At 39.6% G+C, this 12,343-nt stretch overlaps 1 protein-coding gene across 1 annotated transcript in view; it reads right to left on the reverse strand.

Moving 5' to 3' along the window:
- PTDSS1 (phosphatidylserine synthase 1) overlaps positions 1–12,343 on the reverse strand; it is a 66,113-nt gene that overhangs the window by 50,930 nt on the left and 2,840 nt on the right. Inside the window, exon 2 of the mRNA XM_046641876.1 lies at positions 975–1,066. Coding sequence (XP_046497832.1) covers positions 975–1,066 — 92 coding nt within the window. The remainder of the gene's footprint in view (positions 1–974; positions 1,067–12,343) is intronic.

Consider the following 12,343-nt stretch of genomic DNA (forward strand, 5'->3'; position numbering starts at 1 on the left):
TTAGTATCCTATTACCATGGTACATTTTCAGGTAGCAATCAATAACATTCATAATGAGCTTTTTATCTTACAGATTACATTTAGTGAATAGATGAGAGGACAGAGAAAAATACATCTTAAAGCATGATATTTAAAACCTGAGCTGGGCGCATGGAGCATAATAAGACTGAAACAATTTCAAAATATCTTAAGTATAAAAGAAATAGGATACAAAAAGTGAGTATTTAGAAATGGTTACAGAGAACAAGTAGAGAATATTCTAGGGAGAAGGTACTTAAGGGGAATAAGAAAAAAGAAAGCAACTTGTAAGGGACAATTTAGAGGAAAGGGATGAATCTTAAGTATGGCAGAATACCAAACCAGTTTTCCAAACAAAGGTTTTACCTCACTCTATAATTACAATGGGAGGTAAACTCACGGCAATACTGGTCTTTTTTACCTGATAATGAAAACTCATATCCCAAATACATAATCAGCAAAGTTTACGGTGATAAAAGATCACCTCAGACAACAAATTATTGAGTAATACTCATGACAGCATTGACCCTGTCCTTAGCAAAAAGGAGTAACTGAGCAATAATTGTATTTTATGACTCAGCTGATAATAACAAAAATAGCAACAACAAGAACAGCAGCTGACATTTCTTGAGAGCTTAGATTTGTCAGCTACTATTCAGAGAATTTAACATGTATTTATTCAGTTAACCCTTACAACAGTACCTACCTGTTCTCTACATTTTATATGGAGAAACAGAAGCACTCGTGCAGAGGTGAGTGGGCCTCCCCAGGCCACTGAGCCAGGACGTGACAGAATGGGCCATGTGCTTCCAGGGCCTGTACCCCTAACCCCCACACAAAATGCAAATTCCTTTCTTATTCTACCTTCTAGTTTTACCTTCTAGATGACACGCATCTCAAAAATACCAAAGGGCACAATGCACCGGAGAAATGTGATAAAGCATTATATCACTTACCATTGGGGAAAGCTAATACACTGATGATAAGAAAGAAGAAAATAACAGAGAGGATACCCCTCCAGATGTTGTCTTCTGGGACAGAGTCATCCCTGCAAACAGAAAAAGAACATTGAGTATTTGATGTATTTTCAGATCTAAGTAGTCAACCTAGAAGGAGTAAGAGTTCCATGTTCTAAAAACTGGGGGACTGCTAACTTTATTTTGCTGAGCAAAGTCATTACACACACTACTTACTATTCACTATCATTTCCTAAAATAATACTTTCTCATATAAAATCCAGTTCTTAGAAGAAAGACAATTGGCAACCTTATACACCAAGACACATTTTACTCAGACAAGCATTTGAGAACCAAGGTTCTTTTTAAAAAAATTACCCAGGATGTCAAAGGGTAAGGCTTATTTTGGAGAAATGCCTCCCAGTTTTAAGAATAACTAAAGATGACCTTCATGATATATACTGTGGCAAAAGAAATTTTTCAAGAATCAGAAAGAAAGCATGAGATTATAAAGAAGAAGGGTGTAATATAATGAGATTACATACAATGAGATTATATAATCAATTCTTAAAAGTCTGCAGTTGGCTATCTAAGGGACAAATGATGGGTAATAAGAAAGCATCAGTAAAAAATGTTAAAACAAAAATCAATGCTGTTTGCAGACGACACAATCTTATATACAGAAAACCCCAAAGAATCCATCGGAAAACTAATAGAAATAATTAACAACAACAGTAAAGTTGCAGTGTACAAAATCAACTTACAAAAATCAGTTGCTTTTCTATACTCCAATAACGAACCTACAGAAAGAGAACTCAAGAATACAATTCCATTTACAATCACAAGTAAAAGAATAAAGTACCGAGGAATAAATTTAACCCAGGAGGTGAAGGACTTATACAATGAAAACTATAAGACATTACTGAAAGAAATTGATAATGACATAAAGAGATGGAAAGAGATTCCATGCATATGGATTGGAAGAATAAACATAGTTAATATGTCCATACTACCCAAAGCAATCCATAGATTCAATGCAATCCCAATCAGAATCCCAATGACATTCTTCATGGAAATAGAAGAAAGAATCCTAAAATTCATACGGGGCAACCAAAGACCCCGAATTGCTAAGGCAATCCTGAGAAAAAAGAACAAAGTTGGAGGCATTACAATCCCTGACTTCAAAATGTACTACAAAACCATAGTAATCAAAACAGCATGGTACTGGTATAAAAACAGGCACACAGATCAATGGAACAGAACTGAAAGCCCAGCAATAAAACAGTACATCTAGGGACAGCTAATCTTTGACAAAGATGCTAAGAACATACAACGGAGAAAAGATAGTCTCTTTAAGAAATAGTGTTGGGAAAACTGGACAACCATGTGCAGTGAATGAAGGTAGACCATTATCTCACGTCATACACAAAAATAAAATGGATCAAAGACTTGAAGATAAGTCCTGAAAACATAAAACTCCTGGAAGATAATATAGGTAGTATACTCGTTGACATCGAACTGAAAAGGATCTTTTCGAATACCATGTTTTCTCAGACAAGGGAAACAAAAGAAAAAATAAACAAGTGGGACTTCACAGACTAAAGAGCTTCTGCAAGGCAAAAGAAACTAGAATCAAAACAGACAGACAACCCACCAATTGGGAGACAGTATTTGCAAATCATACATCTGACAAGAGGTTAATCTCCATAATATATAAGGAATTCACACAACTGAACAATAAAAAAACAATCAGATCAAAAAATGGGCAGAGGACATGAACAGACATTTTTCCAAAGAAGATATACAGATGGCCAATAAACACACGAAAAGATGTTCAACATCACTAATCATCAGGGAAATGCAAATCAAAACTACACCAAGATACCACCTTACGCCTGTTAAAATGGCTATAATCACTAAGACTAAAAATAACAAATGTTGGAGAGGGTGTGGACAGAAGGAAACCCTCACACACTGCTGGTGGGAATGCAAACTGGTGCAGCCACTATGGAAAACAATATGGAGATTCCTCAAAAAACTAAAAATAGAAATACTATATGACTCAGCTATCCCACTATTGGGTATCTATCCAAACAATTTGAAATCAACAAGATTTAAAATCAGACCAAAAGCAAAAGAACTATGAACAAAGCAGATGAGCTTCCTCCCTCTCGTGTCTGCTCATTTCTAATGTATTACTCTATTTATCTCCTCAGTAACCAAAATAATTCCATTTATTGGTTTATATGTTGTCTGTCTTCCCCACAGAAAGTAAACTCCTGAAGGCAGGGAATTATTCACTCAGAGCCTGGCACGTAGTAGGCACTCAGTAGATATCTGTGGACTGATTATTGATTATTGATCTGTGGACTCCCTATTCATTAGGGAGAAAATTTATTGCGTAAAACCAAGTAAAATTTCCCAAATGGAAATTTTCTTAACATTGATGGTGGAGAAGAATTAGGTTTTCACAGTTAACAAAAACAAAAAAAGAAGAAGAAGAGTCTAGAAACATATTTGGGGCTCAAGAAAAGCAAATGAAAGAGGGAAAACAGAATATAAGACAGTAAGATTTTTCTGAATTATTGATAATTATTGAGAAGCTTGGGAGAGAGAAGTGTAGTGTTTCAGTTTAAAAAGATGTAGGATGAGCAGACAAAAAATAAGAGATGGAACAGAATGGAAGGAGATATTTTAGAGATCATGTGACTATTAGCAATACATTTAAAAGTGACTTTAAAAAGTTCAGTTTATCTGGGGAAGGACTGCATTGACAGAGCTTTCAAAAGACAAATATTAAATTAAGATTAAACACTGCAGAAGGAAAAGAAAGAGGTCAAAAAAATCTTAGAAGGAAACCAAGTCTGCATAGAAAAAAAAATCTAGAGTATCAGAACACATGACGAGGTGGAGAAGGAAGCAATAACGAATTACCTAGTTAAGGACTAGGTCCTGGGGTGTTGGTTTAAAAAGAGAAGTTACTTCAGATATCAACTTCTGTTGAGGCTGCTAAGTTTCTGCACCTATTTAAATAATTTCCAGACTTATGACAGGATTGAACATAAGGTTCTGAAATAAGAGATCACATAGATCTTAAATGTTTCTTAGATCATCACATGGACAAATAGCATTAACACTAAGGCTGGACAAATAATGCTTGACTGTTAACTTCATAGATCTGATTACAAAACCAAACTATAGAATCAGACAGACTTCCTCATATAGCAAAGAGCAATCTTACTATTTTTTTTATTTGATTTTTTTTTCCTTTTTCTCTCCAAGGCCCCCCAGTACATAGTTGTATATTCTTCATTGTGGGTCATTCTAGTTGTGGCATGTGGGACGCTGCCTCAGCGTGGTTTGATGAACAGTGCCATGTCCTCGCCCAGGATTCGAACCAACAAAACACTGGGCCGCCTGCAGCAGAGTGCGCGAACTTAACCACTCGGCCACGGGGCCAGCCCCAGTGCAATCTTATTTTAATGGACAGCCTAGTAATTTACCATCTGCCCAGAAGTTATGAACACAGCCCTAAAAACACCAGCCTGATCATTACCAGGAAACTTGCGATGCCCTTGGCTTAGGCAGGGAAGCCCCATATCCAATTTCAAGGAACACCAGCTTCTGCTGAAGAGTGGCTACACAAGAGAGGGGTGGCACATAATGTCCTCACTCAGGCCAACATCACACTATTGATATGGGTAATGATGATGACAATAATAATACCCCTGTTTATCAAGCAGCTACTGTGTGCCAGGCACTGAACAGGCAATTTATAAACATTATCTTTATTTGTCACAACGCATTTGCAAAATGGGGTATTATCAACCACATTTTACAAACGAGGTAACAAAGGCTCAGAAAGGTTATGTAACTTGCCCAAAGTTGCACTGGCGTGAAGTTGCAGAGTCAGCATTCAAAACCAGGTCTGCTACCCTCTGAAGATGATGATCTTTCCCCATGCCAAGCTGGGGGAAAGATTATCTGCCATCCTAAATCAATTGGACTCACATTAGGTGCACAGTGATGGTGTAACAGAATTTGACATGGCACATAATTTCTAAGTTACAAAATAAAAGCAAAGGCCGAAATGAATGACTGTTGCCTGGGAAAAGAAGGCTGATACCATAACTCGTACTCTATACCAAAATATATCCTGGATGATTCAAAGAATTAAAAGTTAAAAGAAAAAACTCTAAAAGAAATGATGGGAGAAAACCAAGAATATAACAGAACAATCTCAGAGTGGGGAAGACCTTTCTAAAGTATGACACAAAACCCAGAAGTCATAAAGGAAAAGAATGATATATCTGCAAAGCAAAGAAGTCAGTAACAAAATCAAAGGAAAAGTGATAAACCCGGAAAAAATATTTGCAGCTCATATCAAGGCAAAGGGTTACTTTCCCTAATATACAAAGTACTGCCTCTCCCCTACCAGAGTCAATTAGAAAGAACAACAAATGGACAAAGAAAATCAAATAGAAAAACGGGCAAAGGATATGAAGAGACAGTTCACAGAATGAGAAATCCAATGTTTCTCAGGCAAGTGAAAAGATGCTCAACCTTGCTAGTGGTAAGAAGTGGACAAGTTAACACTGAGAGATCATTCTGCATCTGCCTTATGGACAAAGGTAAAAATACAATGACTAAGCTGGTGAGGATATGAAGAAACAGATAAAAAGGCACTCTCACATACTGCTGGTGGTAGTATATATTTAAACCACTTTTACAGAGGGCAATTTGACAACATATTAAATTTACAAATGCATATGCCCTGTCACTCAGCAATTCCATGTATGGGAACTTATCCCACAGATATATCCCCCTATGCAAAAAAGGCATGTCCAAGGTTGTTCACTGTGGCATTATATGTATTAGCAAAAGACTGGAAATAAGCTAAATGTCCAGGGAAAGGGGACTGATTAAATAAATTACGGTCCCGTCTCAGCCCATAAAAAGAATAAAGAAGGTTTTTATGAGCTAACTGATACAGAATAATTTAAGAGTTATCATGAAGTAAATAAAACAAGTTGTATGACAGTGGGTATAGTAAGCAACTATTTGTGCAAAAAAGGGGGCATGTGTGTGTGGTTACATAACTTGGAACTTATACTGATGGCTGTGTAGCATGGCTCTAAAACCCACCCAAGAAATGGGGACACTGGTTTTCTCCAAAGAGGAGAAAAGAGCGGTGGGACAGAGCCTTTTCTCCACAAACCGTTTGTATATCTTGGATCTGAAGCAATGTAGATATGTTATTCTTTTCAAAAAAAGTTAATTAATTAAAATTTTAATTAAGTGGCTATAGTAAACCAGCAAATCAGTCTCTATTTAAAATCACCTACTAGTCAAAATGCTTGAAAACATACATCAACATTAAATTTATAAGAACTTGAGATTAGTAATAAATAAGGATATGAAACCAATGAAACCGCAATTTTGTAACTTTTAAGCAACTTTCTTAGAAAGACAGAATCAAATGGATGGCCTAGTTTTAGGAGGAAAAAACGGCCAATTAAACCGGAATAAAATAGCAGTGGGTCTGAAAAGTTGGCAGTTTTATATTTGTTTAATTAGAAAAAAAATGTATCAAAAATGGACAGTGAGGTCATTAGATAAACTGAAAATACACAGTACAGGAAGATCAAACTTCTGTGATCAAAGACTAGAGGGCAGGCAGGTGACTTAAGAAGGAATTTGAGTCCTATCAGATGGGTCCCCCAGCCTCACACTCTGCACCCCTTGAGAGTGGAGAGGGTGAGCCCCTGCGCCTAGAAGACTGCCTCACCAGAGCTGGTCGCCCAGAAAGAACTGAAGACACAGGAGGTTGCCCAACCCCTCTCCTGACACCCTGCCCCCTCTCACGACAACCGGGGCACACAGGGCCATTCTTTAAGGCCTGGTGTGCGTCTGCCCTCTCTAAACTCACAAACAATCCACAGACGTAACCATACACTGAGGTATACAGAAATTTTCCACTGTTAATCATGAAAAGCAACGTGGCTGCAAAGGACACAAGACCATACTACTGACTCCAGCGACCCCAAATTAGGTGATAAAAACTAGTCTCTGGACGTCCACTATATCTGTGCCTCACTCAGAATGCTGGTGGCTCCGCACGTTAGCTTTCTTAATCCTCATAACACCATAAAAGGTAGAAACGACCATAATCTGCATTTTACTGATGGGGCCTTCCTTCAAAGTCTAAGTTCTCTTCCCTTTAGGAGGCCGTTTGGTACAGTGACTAGGAATACAGGCATGGGGTCAGACCACCTGGGCTGGAGTTCTGGCTTCAACACTTATCAACTTGTGTGACCTTGCGTAGATTACTTAATCTCTCTGTGCCCTGATTTCCTCCCCACTACAAGGATAACAATAGTTCCACCTGCCTGGATTGTTGTGAAGATAAAATAACTCAACTCATGTAAAGAACTTAGAATAGTGCCTGGCGCAGAGGAAGCTATTAGTTCACAATGTTTAAGCGCTCTGCTCTTCATTTATGTCCCCTCATCCCTTCCTCTAGCTAACGCTTGTCATTGGGGTAGGTACTACGCTGGGAGCTGAAAAGACAAAGACAAATATACATGGTCCCTATTCTTGAGAGAACCATGTTGAAATGGACAATGAGACATAAAACTAAATTATCTTAGTAAAGCTTTGGCCTGCGAGAAAAGTTTTTTATTTGCTGGCACTGTCTCTAATTAACCTGACAAACCAAAAAAAAAGCGTCACTCAACGGTTCACACATGACTGGCCCCTGTTCACAAGGTCATTACTGTCTCCTGAAGGCCTTGTGAGGGGGCAGTCCGGTTCCTGCTTCCCAGGGAAGATCATAACTTGAGGTCAAGACTGCCTAATCCCTATCTTGACTTTTCCTGGTCTCAGGATTCTTGCTCAACTAAGACATTTTGCTTTGCAGCAACAAAAAATAAAAGGCCTTCAAGCTTTCAACTGCAATGCCGCAACAGTTCCCTACTTCTTTCCTGGGTCGACAGCAGTTTCTAACAACAAAGGTCTCAGTCTCTGGTGCTTTAAACTTTCCAAAGAACTTTCATAGCTGGCATTTTATTTAACTCCACAATTCTGTGTGTGTGTAGGGGGGTATTATCTTTACTTGAAGGATGAGGAAAATAAAGGTCTTGCTTTATCTTGCCCACAGTCACACACAAATAGAGGCAGAGTGGAAGGAGGTGCCAAGGCTTCTGGAATGCTGGCTCTAGGTCAAGACTGCTACATTTACCAATATGATACAAATAGACAAGCTTAGGGAGGCAAGTCCCCTCCCCTCTCTGCTAAATTTAGGAGGTGCTCCAAAAGTGTGCTGGGGTAGCCCTGACCACACACAGTGAAAACACCAAATGGACAGAATACAATAAAATTCTAATTTACGCTCCAGAGGGCACACGTGCCATCTCATTCCTCCCAGGTATCCCTGGCGCCAGCACAATGCTTGGCACACGACAGGCATTCTCAGGATAGCGGGGTGCCAGAAAGGGCGAGACACTATGGCTGAGTGGGCCCAGTGACCCAGGTAACTTGAGGGGGAATCATGGCCTGAACCCACAGGGTCCACTGACAGTGCCTTTCCTGTCCTGAGACTAAGTGACCAATCAAATATTCAAACACTTCAAGTCCATCTGTCAAACATTGTTGCAACCAGTATAGGGAACTACCTAGAGACGAGAGAATGTCCTAAAAGCAGGAAAATGGTAAGGAAAACACTGAGTTAAAAAAAGTTTACACTCAGAAAAAGGTTTGGACTCAGATTCTGTGTCAGTTTAATGTCTGACTATTGGCAGTGGGCAGGACAATTTCAGACCGAAGCAAACTCCATTCACTTACATACCATCTTCAGACAAGCCTGTTTCCCTGGGGCCAGACAAGAATGTCCAGCCTTGATCATGACTCCTAAAGCTGCTCTGTTGATTTGCCCCCTCCCCCTCCCCCCATTCTCCTTCCCTTCCCTTTATTTTTTATTTTTTGAGGAAGATTAGACCTGAGCTAACTACTGCCAGTCCTCTTTTTGCTGAGGAAGCCTGGCCCTGAGCTCACATCCGTGCCCATCTTCCTCTACTTTATATGTGGGACGCCTACCACAGCATGGTGTGCCAAGCGGTGCCATGTCTGAACCCAGGATCTGAACGGGAGAACCCTGGGCTGCCGAAGTGGAACGTGCAAAGTTAACTGCTGTGCCTCCAGGCCGGCCCCTTTCCCTTCCCTTTAATATGAGTCCCTGAAATTGAGACAAGAGGTATGGTCATGTTTATAGGGCTGGTTGCTGTTAAGGATCCTCTCTCCCAGTGGAAAACTTAGTCCTGGGTTACAAGGTAGATTGATGTTGACTAGCTTTGGTATTGTCTTTGCAGACTACATTCATTTCATTTTATAGAAAGTTATGATCCTTGGCGAGAATTATAACTGAGCTATCAACTAAGAAGGAGTGGTATTTTTGAAAAGTTCTTATTGGATAAATGCTTTCTTGTATTCGATTCATTTAGCATTTACTGGATGCATACCCTAAGATGACTGAGATATTTAGCCTCAAGAAATTGATACAGAAACAAATATTACAATATAACACATGCAATAATAAAAGGTGTTTGGAAGTATATAAACATTTCTTCCTCTGTGCTTCCTGGAACAACCAAGAAAGGTATCTGGGAAGGGTACCATCCAAGTGGATTGTAAAGGATGCCACGGGCTCCTGGGTAGGCAGGAGACCCTGGGAGGTCCTCTCCAGTCAACGGCAGCTACCAGCCTGGCACTGGGTGTGGGGCAGGGAGCTTTCTGGGCCTGCTGTGTGTATTGTGTACAGGTGGGGAGAAGGGTGTGTCGGGAGATGCAGACCTACCCTATAATGAAAGACCTTGGGGTCCAGCTAGCACTTTCCTACAGGTGAAGGGAATCCAGTGATAGACTGTAAGCAGGGGACAGCTGGGATCATGATTTTGTCTTTAAAAGGCCACGAGGGCAGCAGTGTGGAAGATGAACTGGAGGGAGATATAGTCAAGGCCTGGGAACATGCTATCCCAAAGGGCTGGGGGTTTACTGAGCTAAGGCCCAGGCATGGGAAGAGGAGAACAGCTCTGAAAGCTATAAAGGCCCAATCAGACCTGGGGAAGACATAAACCAGAGGAACTCTATGTTGGCAGGGGCTGGGGTAGAACATGGACTGTTGGACTGTCGAACTGAATTAAATGGGATGCCAGGGCTGAGGGCTCAGGAAGCGGTCCCGGCTGACTTCAGGAAGCAGTCCCAGCTGACTGGACGAGTCCCCGTTTCTGGATTCGTTAGACTGAAAAAACTGCTAACTTCCCTAGAGAAATCTGGGCCTACAGGGATTATATCACAAATAAGTATCTAAAATGCTAAACACCAGGCAGCAATTCCAAGGCATGTAATCTCTCTGAGGTAAAGCATCATCTAAAGCAAATAAATATTGAAGTCACCCATTGTCTTTTTACTACAGAAGACCCCAAAGAAATAAATGGCACATTTCCCCCGTCAGTAAGTTTATAATCTTATTAGGGACATAAAACACCAGAAATAAGTATAAGAAAGGATACAAAAAGAGACTTATTTAAATCCAATAAAAAATATGATTCAAACAGAAGTGGGGAAGAGAAATGTTAAGATCACTTTTAACCAGACCTCTTTAGAGAGAGGTGCCACTTAAGATGGTGTTCACCTCTGGGGCTGGTTTAACCCCAGTACACAGCCACTTCGGACAATCACTTAATATAGCTGGTGTCAGGGAACAAGGACATCCGGACCTTCTGTTATTGAGAGAGAAAGAACATGATGTAGATAAAGGAAACAGGACCAAGACAACTGAATCAGCAATATCAGGAAACGTTTTCTAATGGGACTTATATGGTCTAAAGGGAAAGAATAGGGAAGGCCTGCAGGTACCCATGAGGGGAGTGACACAGAAAGCTCAATGATATGATGACAAACTGGAACTCCAAAGCCACTAAGGGAATTGAAATAAAAATCATTATTAACAAGTAGATAACAATGAATAAATCAAAAATCTGTCCATTTCCCTGCCCTTGTCCATCTCCTTAGTGCCACATCAAGGAGAAACGTAGCATAGACAAGTTGATAAGCACTTAGGGACAGCAAGCTCAGGAAGTCAATCTCTTCCAGGTAAGTCATGATGTGGTTGGACCAGTGCAACAGGAGAGGCTGAGTCCACTGTCTTATTGCCAGGTCCCTCTTAAGGAGAGGGTTGGCTCCTATGGATATGATTAGTAGGTTTTGGTGTTTTTAAATCCATAGCTTCAGTTTTTAAAACTAAGGCCATTCAATGTTTCCAAGTTTACCAACCTCTGAAAGCAGAGTAAATATGAGGTCCCTCAGTAATTATTATACTCTGAGCTAAGCAAAGGTTCTCCTTGCCCTACTTTGGCTGAACAAACTTATAAGACATACACCAAAGCAATTAATTTATAAAAACACTTATTCTAAAATGTGGCAAAATGAGCTTTTTCAAATCTTGGGGGAAAATGATTCGATAGCATCTGGCTTTATTGTTACTGACAGTGATAGGACAGGAGATTCAAGTGCTATGATGCAACGGTGAGTTGGCCTAGTTGCTATTTAGCAAAAGAACTATTTGACAAATCCCCACTTGTGTTAGACTTCAGTGCAATGTACCTAATCCTTCACAATCCTAAATTCTTGCTGTGTCTCTACAGCATGTGATATGACCCAGCACTGCTTCTCACATACTGGTAATATGACATCCCCAAAGTATTCTATTCCCTGTCTCTTAGATGCCTCGTCTTTGAAAAACAAACTTTAAGACATATTTTAAAAGTTTTATTGAAAGAACTGCACTGAACAGTCATCTAAAATCCTGTTATAAAATAAGCCTGAGGTGCTGGAGATGATCATTACGAAACAGCACAGAATGAATAATTTGCATTTAAGAAGTCATTATTTTCGATCTCTATGGAGGAAAATAGAGCTAACACGGTAATATCCCACTTTACGGGTTCACAAATCATTACAAAAAATGGGGTAAGATACAGTAAGAACTAATTGCATTAGTGGTGCTTACGATTTTATATAAGGTGAAGCTTGTTATTAATTAGTTCTTCAATATGTGATTTCTTTTTATGAAATTAGTGGAAGAAAGAAAATTATTATCATTTTTGGAAAAGGCCATAGTCTGAGGTTTAGATTATGCCTATCACTTTTGACAAGCTATTAAAATTCAAATCATTTCTTATACTATCACTGCTGCAATTTATCAACTGCTTTGGCAGAATATGCTGTAAAAGGGAAATTCCAAAAGAATGTGACTTTCTGTATTAGAAAAGAGGAAGAGAGATCTACTCTGAAAGGGCATGAAATAATATTAA

Source organism: Equus quagga, chromosome 16, assembly GCF_021613505.1.
Source record: "Equus quagga isolate Etosha38 chromosome 16, UCLA_HA_Equagga_1.0, whole genome shotgun sequence".
Taxonomy (NCBI): domain Eukaryota; kingdom Metazoa; phylum Chordata; class Mammalia; order Perissodactyla; family Equidae; genus Equus; species Equus quagga.